The 20,526-nt window shown below is 54.7% G+C and overlaps 6 protein-coding genes across 6 annotated transcripts; 3 read left to right on the top strand and 3 right to left on the bottom strand.

Annotated features, from left to right (window-relative positions):
• Positions 1–2,450: 2,450 nt before the first annotated feature.
• On the top strand, positions 2,451–2,715 carry BBK36DRAFT_1164565 (hypothetical protein; the record flags this gene model as incomplete). The annotated part of the gene is made up of 2 exons (XM_024894657.1): positions 2,451–2,572; positions 2,628–2,715. 2 exons carry the CDS (start codon positions 2,451–2,453, stop codon positions 2,713–2,715), a joined length of 210 nt encoding a protein of 69 aa, XP_024746196.1.
• Positions 2,716–3,181: 466 nt separating this feature from the next.
• BBK36DRAFT_1127803 (Emopamil-binding protein) lies at positions 3,182–4,225 on the bottom strand (the record flags this gene model as incomplete). Its single annotated transcript, XM_024891556.1, has 3 exons — positions 3,182–3,384; positions 3,518–3,653; positions 3,815–4,225. The coding sequence occupies 3 exons, from the start codon at positions 4,223–4,225 to the stop codon at positions 3,182–3,184; spliced, it is 750 nt and encodes a 249-aa protein (XP_024746195.1).
• Positions 4,226–4,877: 652 nt separating this feature from the next.
• BBK36DRAFT_1127775 (ATP-NAD kinase) lies at positions 4,878–6,796 on the bottom strand (the record flags this gene model as incomplete). Its single annotated transcript, XM_024891548.1, has 3 exons — positions 4,878–5,323; positions 5,399–6,611; positions 6,692–6,796. The coding sequence occupies 3 exons, from the start codon at positions 6,794–6,796 to the stop codon at positions 4,878–4,880; spliced, it is 1,764 nt and encodes a 587-aa protein (XP_024746194.1).
• A 1,391-nt stretch (positions 6,797–8,187) lies between these two features.
• On the top strand, positions 8,188–10,109 carry BBK36DRAFT_1183770 (Ribokinase-like protein; the record flags this gene model as incomplete). Its single annotated transcript, XM_024896368.1, has 6 exons — positions 8,188–8,205; positions 8,432–8,764; positions 9,015–9,173; positions 9,400–9,458; positions 9,598–9,714; positions 9,926–10,109. 6 exons carry the CDS (start codon positions 8,188–8,190, stop codon positions 10,107–10,109), a joined length of 870 nt encoding a protein of 289 aa, XP_024746193.1.
• A 1,404-nt stretch (positions 10,110–11,513) lies between these two features.
• BBK36DRAFT_1144411 (hypothetical protein) lies at positions 11,514–12,722 on the bottom strand (the record flags this gene model as incomplete). Its single annotated transcript, XM_024893676.1, has 5 exons — positions 11,514–11,590; positions 11,702–11,768; positions 11,916–11,925; positions 12,278–12,399; positions 12,666–12,722. The coding sequence occupies 5 exons, from the start codon at positions 12,720–12,722 to the stop codon at positions 11,514–11,516; spliced, it is 333 nt and encodes a 110-aa protein (XP_024746192.1).
• A 6,734-nt stretch (positions 12,723–19,456) lies between these two features.
• BBK36DRAFT_1144410 (hypothetical protein) lies at positions 19,457–20,182 on the top strand (the record flags this gene model as incomplete). The annotated part of the gene is made up of 5 exons (XM_024893675.1): positions 19,457–19,679; positions 19,797–19,842; positions 19,877–19,950; positions 20,012–20,031; positions 20,114–20,182. The coding sequence occupies 5 exons, from the start codon at positions 19,457–19,459 to the stop codon at positions 20,180–20,182; spliced, it is 432 nt and encodes a 143-aa protein (XP_024746191.1).
• Between the last annotated feature and the right edge of the window lie 344 nt (positions 20,183–20,526).

Raw genomic sequence — 20,526 nt, 5'->3', positions numbered from 1 at the left:
GGCACCGATCCGGTAAGCCTGCGAACGCTGAAGAGCCGCTATGGTCCAACCCGGCTTAGGCCATTCGCGGAGAACCCCTGGTGTCGCATCGTGGCCTGCGGGTCGTTTCTCACGAGGCGTCGACGAGATGGGACATGATATAGTTGGAGAAGTGGTCCGTTCGCTTTTGTTTTTGCTTCTGCTGTTTCTTTTCGCTGCTTCTACACGTGGGTAGAATCGAACAGCAACAGCTCTGGAATTGCAGCTGTTTCGAGGAGACAGCTCAGCATCTTGATCCCTGCTGCGAGATTTGGCGGATCTCGGTGGTGCTCGATGCGACAAGCACTGCCGGGTTCGCAGAACCCAAAGGCTGAAACATGCCAGGGTGATCCGTGCTAATATATCACTACTACCACCTGTATATACATATAAGTACTGGAGCTCGGCTTCAGAGAGTCACAATTGGGCTATAAGGTACTCAACATTTTTAACTGGATGTGCACGCCGGATAGGTGAGAGAATCTCGCGCGCACCCCAAATCTGCCTCCTTGGTGTTTTCACGATGCCGCTCACGGTAGAGCGACGGTTCTGCCATTAGATGTCTACTGTGGTAGCGCTCTTCATATCACACAGATTTGTAGATTCTGCTTCACGGTATTTGCGATATATGGGTAGCTGACATGAACAAGGAGGGCCGGAAGAAGAGCAACGGCGCAATGTAGATGAGGCGATAGCGTCTGCTTCTGTCGTTCCAGCGGTCCAGGGCATCCGGTCTACTGGCTTGCTCTCTTCAGACCATGCCAACCAAGGAATTTCTGAAAGTTCGCTTTGTTTGATGCTTGTACTCGTAGCCAGCCATCGGACGTCTATGTGGTATCGACTGCAACAAATCACCAGCACCTGTGCCGACTGCGGTCTGTCGTCTATCGCCTGCACCCTGATGGTTCGTCCAGATCGATATCTGCAAAACTTGGAGAGCTTCGTACCCAATTCCCATGGCACAGTGGCGGTTTTCGAGATTTGGAAAGCATCGAGAACATCGAATCCGATACCGAATATTTCGAACCTCGTAGCCTCGGTTAACGATCGCCACTGCGGTATCGTCCACTCGCGTCTCCAACACAGTTTGCACGAACAGCTTCCTTCCAACAGCACCAAACGCGACAGTGCACGCTGCCTAATCCGCGCCGCGCCTCATAGCGTCACGGTTCGGTAAGCTCCAGCGAATGAAGCAATCAGACCAAGGCAGCTCGTCACCTCGGAAGACGCAGCTTGGCAGCCAAGGCAGGCAGGCTCGCCCAACAAGCAGCGGAGTGATTCTTCCGCGCTCGATCCCCTGCAGATCTCGATGGACTGCATCAGCAGGCCCAATCGCGGCCGCATTGCGGAATCTGCATCTCACAAAAGGCCGACCAGCAACAAGGCAGGAAGGCTCAATCGTCGTCATTATGCCATTGATGCGTCATGGTGGCCGCGGGAGTTCTCCACTTCTCACGGCTGCCCGCGATTTAGAGGCGCCACTCGTGGCGTCGCCACCGCACGGCAGGTCCAGAAACAGCACCAAGAAGGACCAAGAGGACACTTGTCACCAGCCACAAATTGACCCTTACAGTGCAGTAAGGGTAGATGCCTTGTTTGGAGCAGCGGGACTATGGAGATGGGGTCCGATCCAACTCGATCGCCCCGCCAATTTCACTCACATGCGCAAGATATGCATACATACAGTAGCCAGAAGCTTGTCCGCGACAACAGCCAATCCCGTTGATAGACGCCTGTCCTACCTTGCTCATTGTTGGCACAGTTCCCGACATCTTGGCCTCAGGAATTGTCCGGACCTCCTTTCACCGGATCCTGACGATCCAGCGGCTTTCACAAGGCAGTGACGTCCCGCCCCCTCAATGCCATGATGTCATATACCAACGCAAGCATACTTCGTACAGCACACCTTCCAACAAGTTGTAGATTGAATGCAGCGGATTTTACGTTGCTGTTTCAAGAGCCGCCGTGACGACAGCCGCGGGTACATGTTCATAGGCGGACAAATACATACGTCACAACCAAGATACTGCGTAGATCCCAAGTCTCTCCGCCTTGGAACCGGCAACTGCTGCATGTAGCCCCTCGCCCCTCCGGGCACTGGCCTGTGCTGGCACGCACGACCACTCGATCCTGCCTCTGTGTGCATTCACAAGCTTGGTGCTGATGATGATGCGTTCTATGACGCCATGTTCCTGCTTCACATGATGGCAGAAGGAGTGAATTGCCTTGGATCTTAGCGCTTCTCCTCGGATAGGGTCCAGAGTGCAAGCGCTCCTTCCCGCCTTCACAGGTCTATATAAACTCTTCCATCCTCCCATCCATCTCACTCGTTTTCCTTCATCATCACACACTCACACTACAAACCTCAAGCAACATTTGCAACTCTACAACAACTTTCACAAACCACTTTCAAACAACAACCAACCATCACAATGGATTCCATCAAGCAGGGTGCCAACTACGTCGGCGAGAAGGTCCAGCAGGCTACCTCTGGAGCCTCCAAGGAAGCCAACAAGAACGTCGCCAAGGACAGCAACGCCCCCGTCGGCACTCGGTAAGACTTCCTTCTCTCTCCTCGATGACAATGATTCTAACAATCACTTCTACAGTGCCTCCGCCGCCAAGGACGCTCTCGGCGACAAGGTTGACGAGTCCAAGCACGACACCAAGGGCGAGGCCCACAAGCAGGCTATCTAAAGGAGTGCATGGGAGGATTGGTTGAATGAAACATCAACGACGAACAACATGGCTTCGGTTTGTCGACAGACAAAGATACCCTATTAGCACAATAAACTTTTCACCCTATTTGATTGTTTCTCTCGACTGTGATTGTTGCTTCCAGTGAACCTTGTTTGAATTTATGCCTTACGATTGGTAGCAACAAGTTTGCCGTTTTGTTTCCTGCCTTAACTATGTGATTTTTAGGTAAATGTCATCCAGATCTTCGTCGGACCATTTAACGATATCAAGCAGATACAGTCATTCCGCTATCAATGACTTTTAAAGTAGTACAATATATGGTCGCACAATTTTGTTTCTTTGGCCCTTGTCGTTGCGTCCATGTTCAACGGGTTGGAGGATAAAAACCCTCGCCAGCCTCACGAAAGATAGAACATGTACACATATTCAAACATTACCGCAGCGTAGACCGTCGTCGATGCATTTAGTGCTTCTTCCTCGCCTGTCTCAACGCCTCCCGCACAGCAAACGCATTGGAAATGTCGCCGATGGAATACGCAATCGCAAACAGCGGGATAAACACCCACAGCATGTTGAAGAAGACCAGGTACACCCACAGGTACATGAAGTTGCTGGTGTCGAGGTTGATGTTGCCGGTGAGCCACTCGGGACAAAAGGTCATGAAGCCTGCCATATCTCCATTAGCCCATGTTGCGTTTCTCGGTGAGTGTATATGGATTTTGTCTTTTCTTCTTCTCCTTCTTCTTTTTTTTGCTGCTGGTGGTTATTATCATTCGACGGGGTTGGTCGTATATCGTACCTCCGTAGAGTTCGCAGGTCGCGAGGACAATCATCCAGATGTTGGCTTTGGGGTTGCCCTTTGCGAGGAGGTAGCAGATGTATACCGCGAGGGGGCCGTCGAAGAAGACTGTCAGAAGCTCCAGACTGATGACGCCCTGTTTTTCATTATTTTCACACTTCGGTCAGCGAATCTTTTCCTTTGTCCAGGGCTAAAAAACGGTCTTGCAAATCCCCTTTCGTTCACTTCCTCCTCTCTTTTGTTGTCTTTCCTCAGAAAGGGTTTATTTCATGTGGCAATGGAAACTAAGGTACTCACCAAGTCAGCTCCAGCCCATCGCCTATCCGCCCTCGCATACACCATCCACAGCTGCGCAAACGGATTGTCCCCGCCGCTCTGCGGGCCGTAGATGGCGCCGTCCTCGCGGCCGAGGTAGTTGAACGGCGTGGGCACGAGGTCGGCGAGGATGCCGGCCCTGCGGGCCTCGGCGACGGGGATGCTCGAGAAGAAGCAGTGGTAGAGGAAGCTGCCCTCGAGGAGGAAGTGGCAGAGCGCGTCGGCGAGGTGCCAGATGAAGAGGAAGCGGACGGTGGTGCTGCTGCTATTGCGGGGGAGGGCGGCGAGGGAGGCGAGGTAGGCGACGAGGACGATGGCGAGGGTCGACGCGAGGGAGATGAGGGTTGTTTTGTCGAAGAGGTCGGGGGGGAGGGAGGAGGAGGAGGAGGCCATTGTTGCGGTTTGTGGTTGTGGTTGTTCGTGTGATTTGTCCGGTGTTGGGATGGTAATGCTTCTTCTGTACGAGAACGAAAATCGAGGCAATTGAGGAAAATCGAAGTCGCTGGTGTTTCCGACTACAACAAGTAAGAAGTTGACCTCCTCTTGTCAGCAATACAGCAGCAGCACACACACACAACACACAATGTCAGAAGTGATTAGATAGTTGACAGCGTGTGCCGTCGATCTCACCTGTTCGCAGAAAGCTTTGGACCAGGGCCGTTTTGCTAGCGTGGGGCTGCAGACATTGGTTCGAACAGCCCATTTGTGGGGGTGGAGCTCAAAGTCTGAGAATCGCAGCATCTTCCATTGTCTTGAAAGGGTACGAAGCCGATCCTTTTCCTCCTTTCGAGGCGTTGCATTTCTTTTTCCATGATATTTTCTGATTACATACCGATTTTATACATAGGTAAGAATATGTTGACAGTTTGAGTATAAGACCACTCCCCCCTTTTTCCGTTGATACATTTGAGTAGTAGCCAGCATTTTAGAACTCAACGCAAGCCTATCAAACCCGCCTCTATCAAGCCCAGGATCCCAGAAGCATCGTCATGAGCCCATACTCCGACCTGGAAGAAGGAAGAAAAAAAAACCAAAGACCAAGCACTCAGCTATCCCACTCCTTGAAGCCCTTCTGCTTCTGCCTCGTATTCCATCCCAGCTTCCCGCTTATACTATTGATCCAATCCTCGCTCCTCCGACCCTCCGTCTGCACCGACGCGAACGGATATCTGCTCGCGCTCACAGTCACATAGTCGCCGGGCTTCAGCTCCACCCGCTCCCGCCCGTCAAAGCTGGCCCACGACGACGTCCTTGCGTTGTAGGGCACGCCAACCCGCAACACGATGGTGTCCGGCAGGATGATGGGCCTAAAGGACAGCGTGTGAGCGCAGATGGACGTGACGAGCATCACGGGATTTTCGGGATGGCACAACGAGCCTCCGGCGGCGAGGTTGTATGCCGTCGAGCCCGTTGGCGTAGACACGCAGATGCCGTCCGCGAGCACCGAGGTAAAATGCTCATCGTCTCCAAAGATTTCCGTATACGACATTGCTGTGAAGGAGAGGAGATGAGTGTTGGAGGAGATCCAGCTTTTGGCAAAACAAGACGGGGACTGGGGAAACTCACTTGGGTTTGGTCCTCGGTCAACCACGAGCTCATTCAATATCTCATACGTCCCCTCCGGCTTGTGCGTCCGCTCATCCTCGTTCTCCTCGCCAATCAGCTCCTCCACCAGATCCCGCCTATAGTGCGACTCGTCGCCGTCCTCCTCAGACTCGGGCTCGGGCGTCTTCCTTCGCACGCTCCTCATCACCGTGCACTCGAAGCGAAGCCTCAAGCTGACCGTCACGCCCTTGGAGAAGGCAGAGCTGAGAATCGGCTTGTAGTCCTCAAAGTCAAACTTGGTCAAGAAGCCGAGACTGCCCAGCGCAAAGCTCAGGACCGGCGGCACGATCCTCTGGAACAGCCAGCTCGCGTACAGGACGGTGCCGTCTCCTCCGAGGGTGATGACAAAGTCAAACTGGTGCGGCCGCGCCCTGCACATGGATTCATCCCAGTACCGGAGGCGTTTCTGAATGTCATCCCGGGCGCTGTCCTCGTCCACGCCGCCTTCTTGGGCGTATTCGCGAACCAGATCGTCCATCATCCTTGCCACGTCAAACTTCTTGTTGGTCTTGAGAATCTTCTCCACGTACACAACGTACTTGACGTCCCTCTCCTTGCTGAGCAGCCACTGGGCCAGCGCCCGCGTGTTGCAGATCAGATCCGAGTCGTGGATCTTTGTCAGTAGAAAGATGGTCCTCACCCGAAAGCGGATGCGCATGCTGCTCAGCCGCCTGCTCAGCTCTCGGACCCCCCACGCCATGTCGCTCAGCTGCTTCTTGGTCAACATGCGGCTGTGTATGTTCTCGTACGAGTGGTGGTGGGTGAGGTCCGTCTCGGAGTCCGTCTTGGTCATCTCCTTGGTCCATACCTTCTGGTCCACCTGTCCAAGGCCGGCATCCTCGTCGAGACAGTCGGTGTCGACCACCGCACGGCACTTTTGCTGGTCGCCGGGGCTCTTGAGATCGATGATCCGGTCCATCCTCCGCTCCTTGCTAATGTCCACGGCGCCGTCGTGGTGGTTCGGATGCGTGTATATCGGATGCGCGCGGTACTGGTTGCGGTTGGGCGAGCTCGCGGCGGAAGAGTGTCGCGAGCGTCGCTGGTCCTCGATCAACTGATGGACAACGCATTCGGCGCGCTGGCCGGGCGGGATGCGCTTCGTCCTGGGCGCAGGTGCCTCGGACGTGACGAGCGAGCTCTTTCTCCTGTACGGGTTTCCATTGTCGAAGGTGACCTGATCGTGGAGACTTTGTCAGTACCAAGCTGCAGCACGGTTCTAGCCGTGATGATGATGACAAGCCAAGTGACACTCACCTCGACGGCTCCCTCGTCCTCATCGCTGCCGTCCAGACTGCCGTCCTCAAACGAAATGTGCTTCTGGCGCTTCGTCTCGCCGTCTTCATCGCCGTCCCAGCCCATGATGTAATAGCTGAGTCTATCGCGGGGTCGCCGCTCCGCAGTCCATGCACCAGGGATGCCGTGTAACAGGGACAGCAATCGAGCAATGTGAGCGTCTTTCTGGCTGTCAAATCAGAACGACGGCGATGATGGAAATTCGGTGCGAGTTGATCCGTCCGAGTTTTGGCGGTTGAAGGGAAGAAGATGCACCGGAAGAGGCCGTCAGTAAGCTGAGAAGATCTGATGGGAAGCCAACTCTTGTGTGTTGCGCTTCCGCAGCTCTCAAGTTGCCCAATCACGCTTGGATTGAGACAATGTGGGGAACAGAGTTGCCGAGTGAGGCGGCCAGTCAGATTCGCTGGTTCTTGCGCAGAATCACCATGATGCGTACTATGTAATTGAGTGATGCTGATCATCCAAGGCGGAACGCAATGCGTCAGGGAAACAAGTTGTAGGATGAGACAAGTTTGGGTCTTGTAAGTAATGATGTCGAAGAGGGGTTGATGTTTGTAACTAGCTAACACGACGTTGCCTCTCATCTCGGAAGCCATTTGACAGCCTCGACAGTGTGTTGATAACTACTACCTGCTGTACTAATTCATACTCTTGTTTGCGTCGACCTCATTTCAGTTTTGTTTCTACTCTTGGGTTTGTTCTTCAATAGCAGACTAGTATTATCTGATTTAGCCAATGAAGTAATTGCCATTGATTGCCACAAGAGTTACAACAAGGGCACTGCTCAATGTCTCAATCCAATCATCACCGGGTAAGTACCTACTAGGTAGTCGAGGCAGGGTTGGCGTACAGAGCAGTACATAGAGATACACTCCCGGGGACACCATCGCGAACCAAGTTCGAGAAGCAGTCCTCAATGAGCAAATCATCTCGACCAGTGTGTATTACTCCATCTTAGTCTCAATTTTGACAATACTGATTTCAAGTCAGTTGCGCACCTGGTGAGTTCATCATGTTCGTGACTCACATACGTCATCTTTGCCCTTCTGTTGTTATATGACCGGAGTACCTTAGGTGGTCAATCAACAGACCCGGATAAGGTATGAAAGTGTCCCATGGACCCTTGGAAGTTGCTGCTCCATCAGACAAAGCACCCTACACATGGCCCATGGCCAAGGCATTCAGGCCTGACTTGGTACAAGTAGTAGTCCAGCCGCTTCAGATAGGAACGGCTGAGAGTCAAGGTCAAACCAGGTACTGTTATCGACTCGCTGATAGAACAAGTGGGGTAGGGCGGGGAGCCTCATCATCATCAACATCGTCATGCCTAGCTTGTACACTCAGGTCGACTCCCAAACAAAACACTTGAAGCTCGCCATCTCTTCAGACGAGACGATAAGCCAAAGGCAACAAGCACAAAGGCAAAGGAGAGGGAACAGACGAACACGGCCCGAACAATGAAGCACCTCGTCATGGTCGGAGCCTGTTACCTCGACACCATCCTAAGGGAAGACTCAAACTCCCGTCACTCCCGTCATCATCATCTCACACGAGCCCCGAGATACTCGTCCTCGTCGCACATCACACTCTAACATGCCTCTTCTTCAAAACAGCGTCCCGCAGTTCCCAGGCGAAGACGCAAAGCAGCGAGCCTCCCGCCTCGAGATCCGTCGCGGCGGCAACTGCCCCAACTCACTCGAGGTCCTGCAGCAGCTCCTTGGGCCGCGAGATGCCGTCCGCACGTACCTCGTGTCACCCCTTCCGAGCGAATCATCGCCGGCTACGCAGCGCATCCGGGATTCCTTTGTCCCTGTTGGTGAGTCCTTGTCCTCGCCGACGTCGCCAGTCAACCTCGAGCTCTGCCTCTACCGAGAGGCGCACACGCAGCCCGCAAGCAGTTACATCATCCGTAGCGAGCAGACGGGAAGCCGTACCATTGTCAACTACAACGACCTACCGGAAATGACAGTTGGCGAGTTTGAGGCCGTCGTGCGGAGGTTCAGTGCCAGCGAAGACACCTGGTGGCACTTTGAAGTGAGTCCAGCCCCATCCAAAGCCGAGCCTTTAAAACAGGGCCCGCAATGAGAGGCAGAAGGGAGGACAGATAGAAGGTATCCTTGCTGCTGTGCCTCTCTTCTGGCTGGACTCGTTGCGCCCGTGGATGTGTCGTGGCGGCTGCGGCCATAATGATAAACTCTGTGTCAAGCAAAGGGACGCCACGGCATCTGATCACCCTTCGACACCCTCCCTCATCGACAATGCCAGTCTCACAACTCTAGCTCAGGGCCGCATCCCCGATACCACGTTAGAGTGCGTCCGCACGCTGCGTGACAAGCTGCCAAACGCGCAAATCAGCGTCGAGGTCGAGAAACCAGGCAGGGACGGCCTCCGTGAGCTCGCAGCCGAGGCTGACGTGGTCTTCTACTCCAAATCATGGGCAGAGGTATGTGACACTTGCGACATGGCAAGAGCGAGCAATGCAGTGACTTTCGACATGATTGGACCCCCATCAACATGGAGAGGGCTCGGAAAAAAGCATAGCCATGTGAGGAAAGGGAAAGGACAGGCAAAGAAGAAGCCAGAGCACTGAAACTCCTCCACGCTCGTCCACGAGGACAGGAGTCCAACATGGCTCACAACAGGCTGAGAGATTAATGCGTGCGTTCTAGAGCTGTGGCCACGGGTCTGCCGAATCGTGTCTCATCGACGAGCAACGACGACGTAAAGCGTAAGCGTGCCCCTTCCTTCTTCCCTCTTGAACGCCCTGCTTGCGATGCCGTCGTCGTGTCCAATGATTCCCGGCCCTTGATTTGAACATGGTCAACCCCATATAAAGCACGAAGCACTCATACTCACACTCGTAGCAGCAAGTCCCTTGCTCTATGCACCTGGGGTGCGGAGGGAGCAGCCGCCTTGCGCCAGCCCTCCGAGCAGGTCATCCGCTGTCCCGTGGAAAGCCGCGCAAAGTCCATTTCCGTTGTCGAGTAGGTTACACCAAACAAGGCGAATTTCCTACCTCTCTCTTCTTCTCCGAAAGTTGGCCCCCGTCATCAATTCCTCCCCCCTCTCCCAATATGGCACTACAGCATCGCGTCTCGAAGCCTTGGCCGGTTTCTTGCGAGTACACGTACCTTGTAACAAGTAGCACGGAGCTTTTTTGGAGGCACTGCAGCTGACATGTCCCTTTGCCATTAGCTCGGTGGGAGCGGGTGACACCTTTGTCGCGGGAATGCTCTACAGCCTGGTGTGCCGCAGTAGAGATTGGGATGTAAGCCACGGGCTGAGATTCGCTGTACACCTGGCCACGACAAAGGTCCAGAGGGAGGGGTTTCAGGGGCTCGGCGCACATGTCCGCGACTGGCTAGTATGGAGTGAGTGAAGTTGGAGCGATGCCCATCCTGATCGATCCATCGATTTTCCTGGCACCATGTATGTACATGTAGCAGCCGACTCAAAACCCCTCGCTCCGATTATTCGTCAAGGACAAACAAGTTTGGCGGGTTCGAGCAGCCGACGCCTGTCCGTCCCATTAACTGACCAGGAGGGATGGAGGCCGAGATGCTCGCTCTGTGTAGGTATGTACTTGAGATTGGGCAGCCCTGAGGTAGCGTCGCGCCACTGCTGGCAGCCATTCCTGGGCGGAGGCGAGAGCAAAGGGAGAGCTAAACAGGTACGCACAGGGGGGTTGTTAGAATGTGCTTCGTACGGAGTGCTCCGTTATGAACACTAAAAGTAGCAATAAAAAAGACACCACGACGAACATGAGCGCTTGGTGCTGCGAGTGGTATTTAGTACTTGCATGTCCGTCTGTATGTGAAGCGCAAAGCTCAAAATGGTACCTCTCTTGAAGGCACGCTGTACTTGGCAATAATCAAACATGGTGTGGCCTGTCAGACAACCAGCAAGCTGTGCGTGGTCTCCAGCTGGCAATCCCCCTCTAAGCCGAAGGACTAGTCTTAGTATCTCGTCCGTCCTGACGCTCGCAGGAAGGGGGTAAGAAGCGGTGAAACAGGCCGGTGGTTCGTTGAGGAAGAGCCTGTGAGGTGAACAGCGTAAACGGCGTCAGATGAAGCAGAACCACCATGTAATACTACGCCATTGGCTCGCACGGCTTCACAGCGCTTTCAACGCAATGTCCCACGCCCAGGCAATCCAGAGTCAAAGGGGGAGGCGAGGAGTGACAAAGCCACAGTGATGGGTCCTTGGTCAATGGTCCGTGATCCTTGGAAAGGCCAGTGATGAATTGTGGGCAGGCGATCACAGCTGCTTGTCTTGTGCGTCTCGACTCCTCCGCCCGCGGTGGGCCTGGCATCGAGCAGCCTGCGCTCAAATTGCTCTCACGAGGCAAAGCAAAAGCCCCCATGTCTCCGAATCGCTAGTCCGTGCATATCATCCTAGGTTGCATGCACGCAAACAAGCTGCCGGTCACTCAACCTATTGATGGTTTTCGTCCTCTTCCCCTCCTCTCCACCGCCATGCGTCTCTGATGAGGAGAAGGGGGTTGAAAGGACCACAGTGCCTCATGTGTGCGTGCTTGGCCTAGGGGCATCGAGCGGCCCTGTGAAATCTGGTGAGAGGAATAACTCCCAGGTCTGTTCGCAGCCTCGCGCTGCAGAGGGCAGGGAAATGAATCGAAAGACGACGCCACCAATGGAGCTGGTAAAGTGGTGTTAACATACTATAGGTTCTGCGCGCGTACTTGTAGGTAGTGGTGGTACGCGGGCTGGTTGCTGCGACTCCAAGTTCGCAGGCACTGTCAGTCGTATCAGATGGTGGCGGTTGATTAGGCTGAGGATTCCCGACCCTTGGGCGCGCGAAAGGTGATGACCATGACTGGTTGCCCTCCGCCTGTAAGATGCACTAGACAACGGAGTAAGGCATTCAGTACTAGATGTCCGTCATCAAACTGGCGCTTGAGACCAATGTCGAGACTTTCCTCGTGTTGGTACATTCGTCAAGTAGTACTCTCACTTGCAAGTTGGTTTAGACGCGGGAGGTTCTGAAAGGGGTGGCGGATGAGACAGAGGGGATCGGGAAGCTATATCGGGAACACCAGCCCGTAGCTAAGAGTTCTAGAGACACGCCCGCTGGGGGGAAGCGAGGAGGTTAGCACTAGTATTACAATAGGTCAACCCAGATCATTCCCACAGAAGGACAAAGAACGCACGAGTACTGACATACGTACATTACATAGACTGGCACCCCTGTCAGTTGGATGTTATCAAACAAGAGCAAAGGCCAGTGTTAGCCCACGTCGAACGTCAAGTTTCGGCTTTTCCTGTGCTGCCACGCCGCACGGGGCTGCTGCGTGCAGGCTAATGAGTGCGTACAACGAGATTCAAACTGCCATGTCCCCAGGAAGTATTCCGTAGCTGGGGTTGAACCTGTGGCCTGCTGCGGGCGTGAGTGAAACGGACAATCGGGACCAAAGTATACTGTGCACTGTGAAGTGGGTGGACGAGCGTCTGTCCGAGGTTCACCACTGTCGAATTCCTAGGCGGTCGAATCTTGATCCAGCATTCCAATGGCGTACGAATAGGCACATACATAAGGTACGTGATGTGGCGGGCAAGGAGTCCTCGTACGATATCGCACACTTGCCCGTTGCTGTCGTCGATGATGGCTTTCGGCCCAGACACGTTCCAGTAAGCAATGTCGGCCGGTGCTCCCTACTACTGAGTAAGACTGGTAGGCAGATTGGATTGACCCCTCCCACCCCCCTTGTAGAACTTCCCTTCGTGATTGTCTCAGCCGTGAATCGCTGAACGCGGCTTGACTTCACGATGGGGAAGTGGTCGGCAACGTATCAGCCAACACGTATAAGAGCAAACAAGCCTGGAGCTCCCTTTAGACCTACTCGACAAAGGTCCGAAAATCAGATCAGCCCAGTGATGCAATAGACAATGCCAATGCATCCCATACATGCTATACGTACGTTGATCACCGTCAGCCGTCCGAGGCTGAGGAGAAGAAGTGGGATGTCGGAAGGCATCCGGTGCCAAGGCGGTACTAGTAGTAGCTGAGTGACACAGAGGCTCCGTCCAGGCGTCCCACGCATTCTACCTTGCATGAGAGGAAGGGCTCTTGGAGTAACGCTGCTTGTTCCCTAGCACTCTATACTGTGCACGACACGGTCCCAGTTTCTCTTTGGCACATTCGTTGGTTTGGCTGTTGGGCGGTCAGCTCATACACTAGCAGAATGCGACCCTTCGACAAGTCGACAAGCACGGCGGGAGCATTGCCCATCAACTTTTCTGGGTCTCTTGGGCCCGGAGCTTTTTGACCCAAATATCCCTGCGTCACCAGCTCCGCTAATTGGGAATCCTCAAGGCTGGCGTTTAGATGTCCAGTGATGCAGTAGTACTCCGAATGTACGAGTACACACGTAAGTAATACTCCACAAAGAACAGCCCGTGGCGGCATCAAATGCCACACCAAACGGTAGAATCCGCAGCAGACGTTGTATTGTCTCGTTGACTCATTCCCACATCTCGGGGCCAGTGGAAAGAGCCCCCTATCAAATTTGATGGATATCGTCACGAGAAGAGGACTCTTGGATCCCCGCCAGCAGGCGCCGCAGGTCGGGCGAAGCCAGACCCTGCCCTGAAGTAGAGCCGAGTTATGAGAAGCGGGTGGCGTTGATATTTCGGCCGGGATCCTGGCTGTGTGTATGCCTGTGAGACAAGACAAGCCGTGGCATCAAGCTGCGAAGAACGGAGTTCTGCGATGGTACTATCCTAGATAGTAACTGAATTCTGGTATATGTCTTTCCTTGACCCAGATTAGCACAGCCGCATGCTAGCCGTACCATGCAACGGTAGTACACACTTCGTGGCTATAGGAGGAAGAAGTAATAAAGCATATGATTTCTGTTCCCCGGCTGGCTGCAATGCTAAGACACACCAATCGGTCGAGTCTTCCGTCGGCCGTCAAGTACTGGCTTTGGTAGGGCGTCCTGTATGCATAAGGTAGGTAAGGTGTGGGCCAGGCGCCTGCGAACAAGCCGGCTCGAGCCTCGACTGCGCGCAGAGAATGTAGTCGGCCTGCCTACCTCCGTACTTGTATATCTATGCTCTTGAGTGGCGTCTTGCCTTTGATAGCTGTGATCTAACCACTGGCTACATCACAGCAGCCATGTAAATTGCCGCCAGCGCCGAGAGCCATACTAACGAGAATACAGTACGCAATTAGTGAGTGAATCTCGTGATGTGTTTTCTTTTCGTGTGCGTCTGGCGGACGGAGATGACCTGCTTGTTCGGGCACTAGAAATCCCCCTCAAGGGCTGCTGTCTGTACCTGCTGGGGCAGCTCTCGGCAATACTCGTATTGTACTTGCCTTTACCTAGTTCCCCGTCTCCTCGCTCTTCCAATGGACTTCATCTTGTCGTTTGCAGGGTTCACATGCATGCGGAAACCAGCTCACACATGTGGAGGCTGTAGGGTATGGGTAGGAAGGGAGAAACAACGCGAGTCTCCTCTGTCCCTAGTCAGTGAATGAGGCTGCATGGCCAATTGCCAAAGGTGCAAACACGGACTTTGAGACCGTCTGCAGAGGTCGACATGCGGCAACTCAACGTATCGTACCATGGCAAGGGGTTGAGAGAAAACCGCGGCCGATGGGGGAGTATTGAACGTGTGCACTCGTACTGTCCAATTAGACAAAAGCCCTCGGGACGAGTGTCTACTTCTGTCTATGTACTGTCGTAGTCAGACAGGTCTTGGTTCGGATAGCCCAGATAGGTCGAGTGCAGGCTGGCAAGAATGTGGAACTCTGGGCAATAAAGCCGTCCTAGTTGAAACACGACTGCGTGGGACGTTGGCGCCCGGCGCCCGCATTGAGCTGCGAAGGGTGGAAGAGAGGCCTGCAACGATAGCAGTAGTAGTACTCGTACACACGAACCATGCTAAGCACTTGCCAGCGCTGCTAGGTGCTTGAGGGAGCCGGTTGATTAATATTAGCCCAAGCACCACGATCACCAAGACCGACGAACCCTGGTCGAAAGGGCGTGCGGCAGCTGTGTCTGCTTCCTGTGTCCAGTATTACTCGACACTAGCATGTCTGATGCAGCAACGTGTGGGAGGACGCCATGCTCAGTACTGTGTGTCGATGGAAGAAAGCTTATACAGTGCCAGCGCATTGTGTTGCGAGACAAAACAACCAAGGAGTAAAACCTCTTGATGCGCCACCAAGAGCACTGCTGAGAAGGTAATATGCCAAGTACGCCAACCAACATGTCTGCTGGGCTGTCTCCTAAGTCTAGACCTGACCGCAGGTGGGCGAGTGACGCCGATCATCGTACTTTTGAGGGGAGCTGCAGAGGCGCCTGCGGCCTGTTGAAAAGGCTCGAGAGTGGTCCGCAAGAAAAGGGGGCTTGTTCTCAGTGCCATGGCGCCGTCGCCATTCGCTGCAACCCCACATGTGCGACAAGGACACGGCCCGCCAGGTCACGGCGACAGTGGGTCAAGAGCCGTCCGAGTTTTTGCAAGTCACCGGAAGCTTGGGTGGGACAGTCGCGGCGGGGGTTTCGGTTCCAGGGCTCCAGGCCAGACAAAGGCATGCAGGCCACCGATGCTGGCAGCGCTCCGTCCTTGGCACCACCATCCTGGCCTCGAAGCCGGGCCCCCGAAGATTGACGAAGGAGGATAGATATACGCAGCACGGAGTACAGCTCATCTGGCTCGGCAACTCCCCTGCCTGCGTGTCAAGCGATCACATGACAAGCAAAGCCCGCCTTCGAATAGGACCGGGACACACGAGAGCCCCATGGAAAGCTGGATTTAGCTGCAGCCTCGGTCGCTGGCCGTTCAGATGGAGGAGGTGAACCTTGAGGAGCGAGGCAAATAGTTGTACTCGTGCAGCCCTGGCCGGGCTGCGATGCTCGCCGAACGGCGTTCCTTAGTTCCAAACCCGTCGGTAAGCCTGGATTGTTGCTACTCTCAGCTAGTAGACACGAAGTACGTAGTCACGTCGAGCAGAATGATGATATGACTCAAGTCCTGCAGTTGCGAGTTGAGTCTGCCGACGCCAAATGTTGACGGCTGCAATTCGCTCATGGGCAGCAAGGGTACCAAGCCAGCGGCAGCCCGGTTGTATAGCAGTTAGCTGCTGAGACGTAACACCAGTCAGTATCTAGGGAGCTGCACTCTGAGAACAGAGTAGTAGTGTAGCAATAGTACTTACAAGCTCCGTGTTCTTTTGCACCATCCCTGTAACAAGCTATTCGCTCCAGCCCCCCATATCCGTAGCTGCCTGCATACACATCGTGTGCAGTACTTAGGTACTACTCGTGATTGTCAAAGGGCGTCTTCCAGGTCCCATTCATGGCCGGAAGGGCTGCGTCGGAGTGCGGTGTCGTGTCGAGCCAATGCGCCTGGACCTTGAGGAAACATGGACCTGTGCCGAGGGGTCCCGCACTGCGACGGACCAGGACGCGCTGCAGGGCGTCGCAAGCGAGTCTAGGACGGCTATGTACTAACGAGTGACGGCTGAGGGCGACCAAGGCTTTCGCGGCACCTGGAGCTGACGCTGGCGTAGCGGAGGATTGGATGGAGCAGAAGTCGAGTTTGTTGTGTGTGCGAAGTATTACCACTACAGGTACGGAGTACTAGCAGGGTGGAAGCACTCGCTAGCGACAGCATCCAGCACAGTGCGGAGACCGCGGCGCCGCTGTCAGCCATGCAAGCGGCCCAGGATAGGGTTCCAAGTTGCATCACCAGAAGTGCGAGTTTGGGCGCCATTGACAGTGGAGCAGAATCTCGCAAGAGACCCGTGGATCGCTTCGATTTTCTGTGCTAGCCTGGAGCCACTGGAATACCTTCGTAATAGCGCGAAGAGGCATAAAGGAGGCGCAATGAATATGAGGCAACGCGCGGCAACCATGTCCACCGGCAACGAGCTTTTCAAGTGCGAGTGCGTAGTCGTACGTACGAGTACTCGTAGGTCCCTCTTCAAGACCCAGTAATGAGAAGTCCGCACAAGTACTAGGTACTGCTAAGGCATGCCGAGAGGATGCGTCCCCAGCCGGTGTTAAGAAATCAAAGACGGACTGGAAATCGCTGCCCCGTACGACATCCAGATATACAGTATTCCGTGCTCGTACTGACCCAAGCATGGAGGAATGCTGTGACGGCCTCCCTTTTCTGGCCTGCATGAGCACAGCCTGCTCAACAGGCACCCATTCTTCGTACATGTGGCTGCGTCTGCCTCGCATTTGCAACTCGCTTTCACCGCCTGTGCTTCGCTTTCGCCAACTTGACCAGTCGAGTTTCACCATCACTCAGCTTATTGCTACGGGGAAATGTGGCATCCATACAACGGCGGCTTCTGCACTACGAGAGCGGGCTTTGCTGCAAAACGCTACCGCAGCTAGCACTGACTTGAGTTTTGCGACCTCGGATTTCATAGGTGACGTATGTATTCAGCTGGAGTGTTCGCGCTCCTGCAAGCGCTGCGACTCTGAGCAAACTTGCGCACAGTGCATTTGCAGCTCTGGCTCTGGCGGCAAGACGAAACCATTGACCCATCCGTCCATTTCTCGCAAAAGTCGCGGGCCAGCAATTTGTAGGCGCCACAGTGCCTGGCACACCCACTGTAAAGTGCTCCGCAGCCGCAAGTACTCACCAGAGCGGCAGGCGGACTAGATTCGAACCACCTTCAGGTGACTCCAACAAGGGGGCGCTTTGTCTCTCGGCGAGGCCTCAATCTCGCAGTCGCCCATCGCAGCCGGCCCATCGCGTCGACGCACAAAGGCCGCCACTCGCTCCACCATGGCTTTCTCACGCTGGCGACTCGGGAGTTGGTGCATGAATATCAGTCCCGCCTCCATTTCTGGACAAGCACCGCTGGCTGGTCTACGAGTGCGCGGCACATGTACCCAGACGGGCGCATCGGGTTGGACTCACATGCGACCGCATCGTTTGTCCTGTAGCAGAAGGAAACTGCGCGTGGGTGACGGCTGCTGTGCTGGTGATGGGATCACTTCGGTTGACATCCCGGCCTGCTGTTCGCTCTTGCCCGTTGGCGGCCACAGCACCGGACGAGCTATTCCAATCTGCACCTTCCGCCGGGTGCTCTGCGACTCTCTTGGTGGTAGCAGCAATGTCTTACTGGTGCTAAAACGGCCCTACTCGCGCGCTTCAAGGGACCTGGACAATACAGGGCGGTACGAGCGCCGTACCTTACGGAGCTCTCCGTCTCCTAACTAGGGCAGGTACAGTGCAGTACCTTAGGTAGGTAGGATAACTCTGCCCCTCTTGCTTGCCCATGCACGGTGGCGACGGTGCTGCGCTCTGTTGGTGCTTGAACCAAATTGCAGCTCCACGCAGCCGCACCTGGCAGCTTACAGCCTGAAATACTCCGTACTTGCAAGTACTTTACGTCCGTACCTGACCCTCCTGTCTCTTGTGCGACTGCCCCAATTCCGAGTTTTGCGCACGGCAGCCGTTTGATACGCGAACGCGAATGAGCGGGGCTCCAGGCCGCCTTGCTCTTTCCACATTTGTCCCCGGCCTACAAGTGCCTAGACACCTGGTCGAGAATGACTGATGAATTCAAGTTGGCGAGGGAGGCGCTGTCCAGGTACCTTTAACGTTGGATTGCGGAGCACGAGGCGATGAAATGCATTCATTAACCTTTGCCCTTTGCCCTTCGCCCTTTGCGGTACGCCGCGGGACGTTGCTCATCTCCCTGATCCGGTCGCTGCTGCTCACGAGGGATTGTGTTGCAAAGCAAAAGGATCGCTTTTCAACAGGCAAGCCGTCGTCAGCCTCTAACCTGGACAAGTGCAGAGTGTCTGGAAGTTGGGAGTGACGAATTCAGCGTACCTGGTAGGTCCTTGTCCAGAGATACCTGGTCGTGTACCTAGGCTACGGCTTGCAGACAGCAGCTACAACAGCATCGGCATCGTCTTTGAACCACCAACAACGGCATCGGCAGCAGCAGCAGCGGCAGCAGGCACGACAAGACATTGGAAGAGGTTCAGACCAGCTACTACCTAGTACAACAGGTGGTGGGCTGGCGTCATCCCCTGGTTCAACAAGCAGTACGAGGTACGAGGTGTGTACGGTAAGTACCTACATGATGAGGCAGAGATGGAGCACGAGCACAGAGGTGGTAAGCGGCTGGACGGAAGGGACCGCTGATATGATTAGGTCGGCACAAATACTGGCCAGTCGCTAACGACCGATGAACCAGCGATGAGATCTGTCCCTCTTCGCAGCCCACTCGTTCGTGCCTCTGGATAGACCGACGCCATTCTGCCTCTCGGCCGTGCTCCAATCTGCGACTTTGGCGCCAAAAGCTGCAAGTCCATGGGGTGTCCGTATCAGCCCAGGGAAGGTTTCCGGCTATGTGGGGATGTCAATCACTCTGTCTGGACTGTGATGTGCATCTTCGACTCCGTCTGTGTGGGTGAGATTTGTGGGTGGTCCTCTTCTGCAAGACTCAGCAACACTATTTTGGAACACCACCACGCCACGTCGCTAGTGGATCCGGAAGGCATACCAAGACCAAGGGACAGCTTTTGAAGGGGCCCGAGAGCTGGGGACAAGGGGTGTGCCTCCCGTGGGCACGCCCTGCTGACTGGTCTTTTGCTCGACCTGAGCTACGACGGACACTCCGGTTTCCCTCTTGCCGACGCTGGTTGGCCCATCTGACGGGTTGTTCATACTTGAACCCCCTGGGCCGGATTCAGATCCTTCGCCATCCCTTCCACGAAGCGACCAAAAGATGGGTCTTGCCCGTCCTGCCGGGGGCCTAGCCTCTTTTCCCCCTTCTTATTTTTTTTTTCTTTTGGTCTCTCAAGCCTCTTTTCCCATTCTCGACCGCAACCTTGAACTTGTCCGCTTCAGCGTGGGGCTGCAAGGATACGGCACTGGCGCTCCTCGTGAGCCCTCTGCGGCTTGTGGCATTCAGCACGGACAGAGCGGACACGGAGCTCAGATGCCTACGAGTACGTACTTCGTACAGTGCTTCCTGTTGTTTCGACCCAAGCGCTGGATTATCCCTGCTTCAGGTCTGATCTTGTTGGCGCCTGCTAACTTTGGATAATATCAGCCCTGCCTCTTAGATTCCGGCTGGCGCCCCATGATCACTCGCACTCCTGAGCGCTCGAGGTATGAGCGAGCACTGAGGTGTCGTCCCTCGCAGGCGACCTCTCACGCCGGTATTGCATCAAGACATGATCCAGTTGGACTTGTTGCAAATCCAACCACGATTCGCCGGTATGTAAGCGCATAGTACCGCCGCAAGAGACCCGATGTATCTGGACTCTTGTGGACACAGTACTCGACGTGGTAGTACAAGTGAGTGATCATCGGGATGCCATCAGACAGCTTGTTTCTGCAAGGTTCTCCGAGCGTGCATACCTGCAGCAATCATTATTAGATGTACGAGTACTACTATCAACCGCATCAGAGGATCAAGTTTCCGAGCTTACAGCGGCCGCTCTATTAATCCCTCCTCTGAGTGCTCTCGCACTTTTGTCTCCGCTACGGCCGCCGCTCTACTGTAGAGCGACGACTATCCATGGCGACTAGGGTTCCTCTCTTTCACTGTCTCTCTTCTACCAGTAATACTTTCCCGGTTGGAGCTCGAGTCCGTCCGATGAGACACCCTTGCACCATCCCTTGCCTCGCCCCGTATGACGTACCGGCCAAGGAACGAACAGGGCATGCGTCGGCTCGCAGGCTCTGTTCCAATCCCGGCCGGCCATGTCTTGGATGGTGTCGAGGGTCAGTGCATGTACCAAGGGAAAGACAATCCTGGATCTCAATACCTTACTACTAACGAGGAGAAGC

This window comes from Trichoderma citrinoviride, assembly GCF_003025115.1.
Source record: "Trichoderma citrinoviride strain TUCIM 6016 unplaced genomic scaffold BBK36scaffold_15, whole genome shotgun sequence".
Classification (NCBI taxonomy): Eukaryota; Fungi; Ascomycota; class Sordariomycetes; order Hypocreales; family Hypocreaceae; genus Trichoderma; species Trichoderma citrinoviride.
Note: the sequence above shows the minus strand (reverse complement) of the source record. Positions and strands in the feature narration are given on the sequence as shown.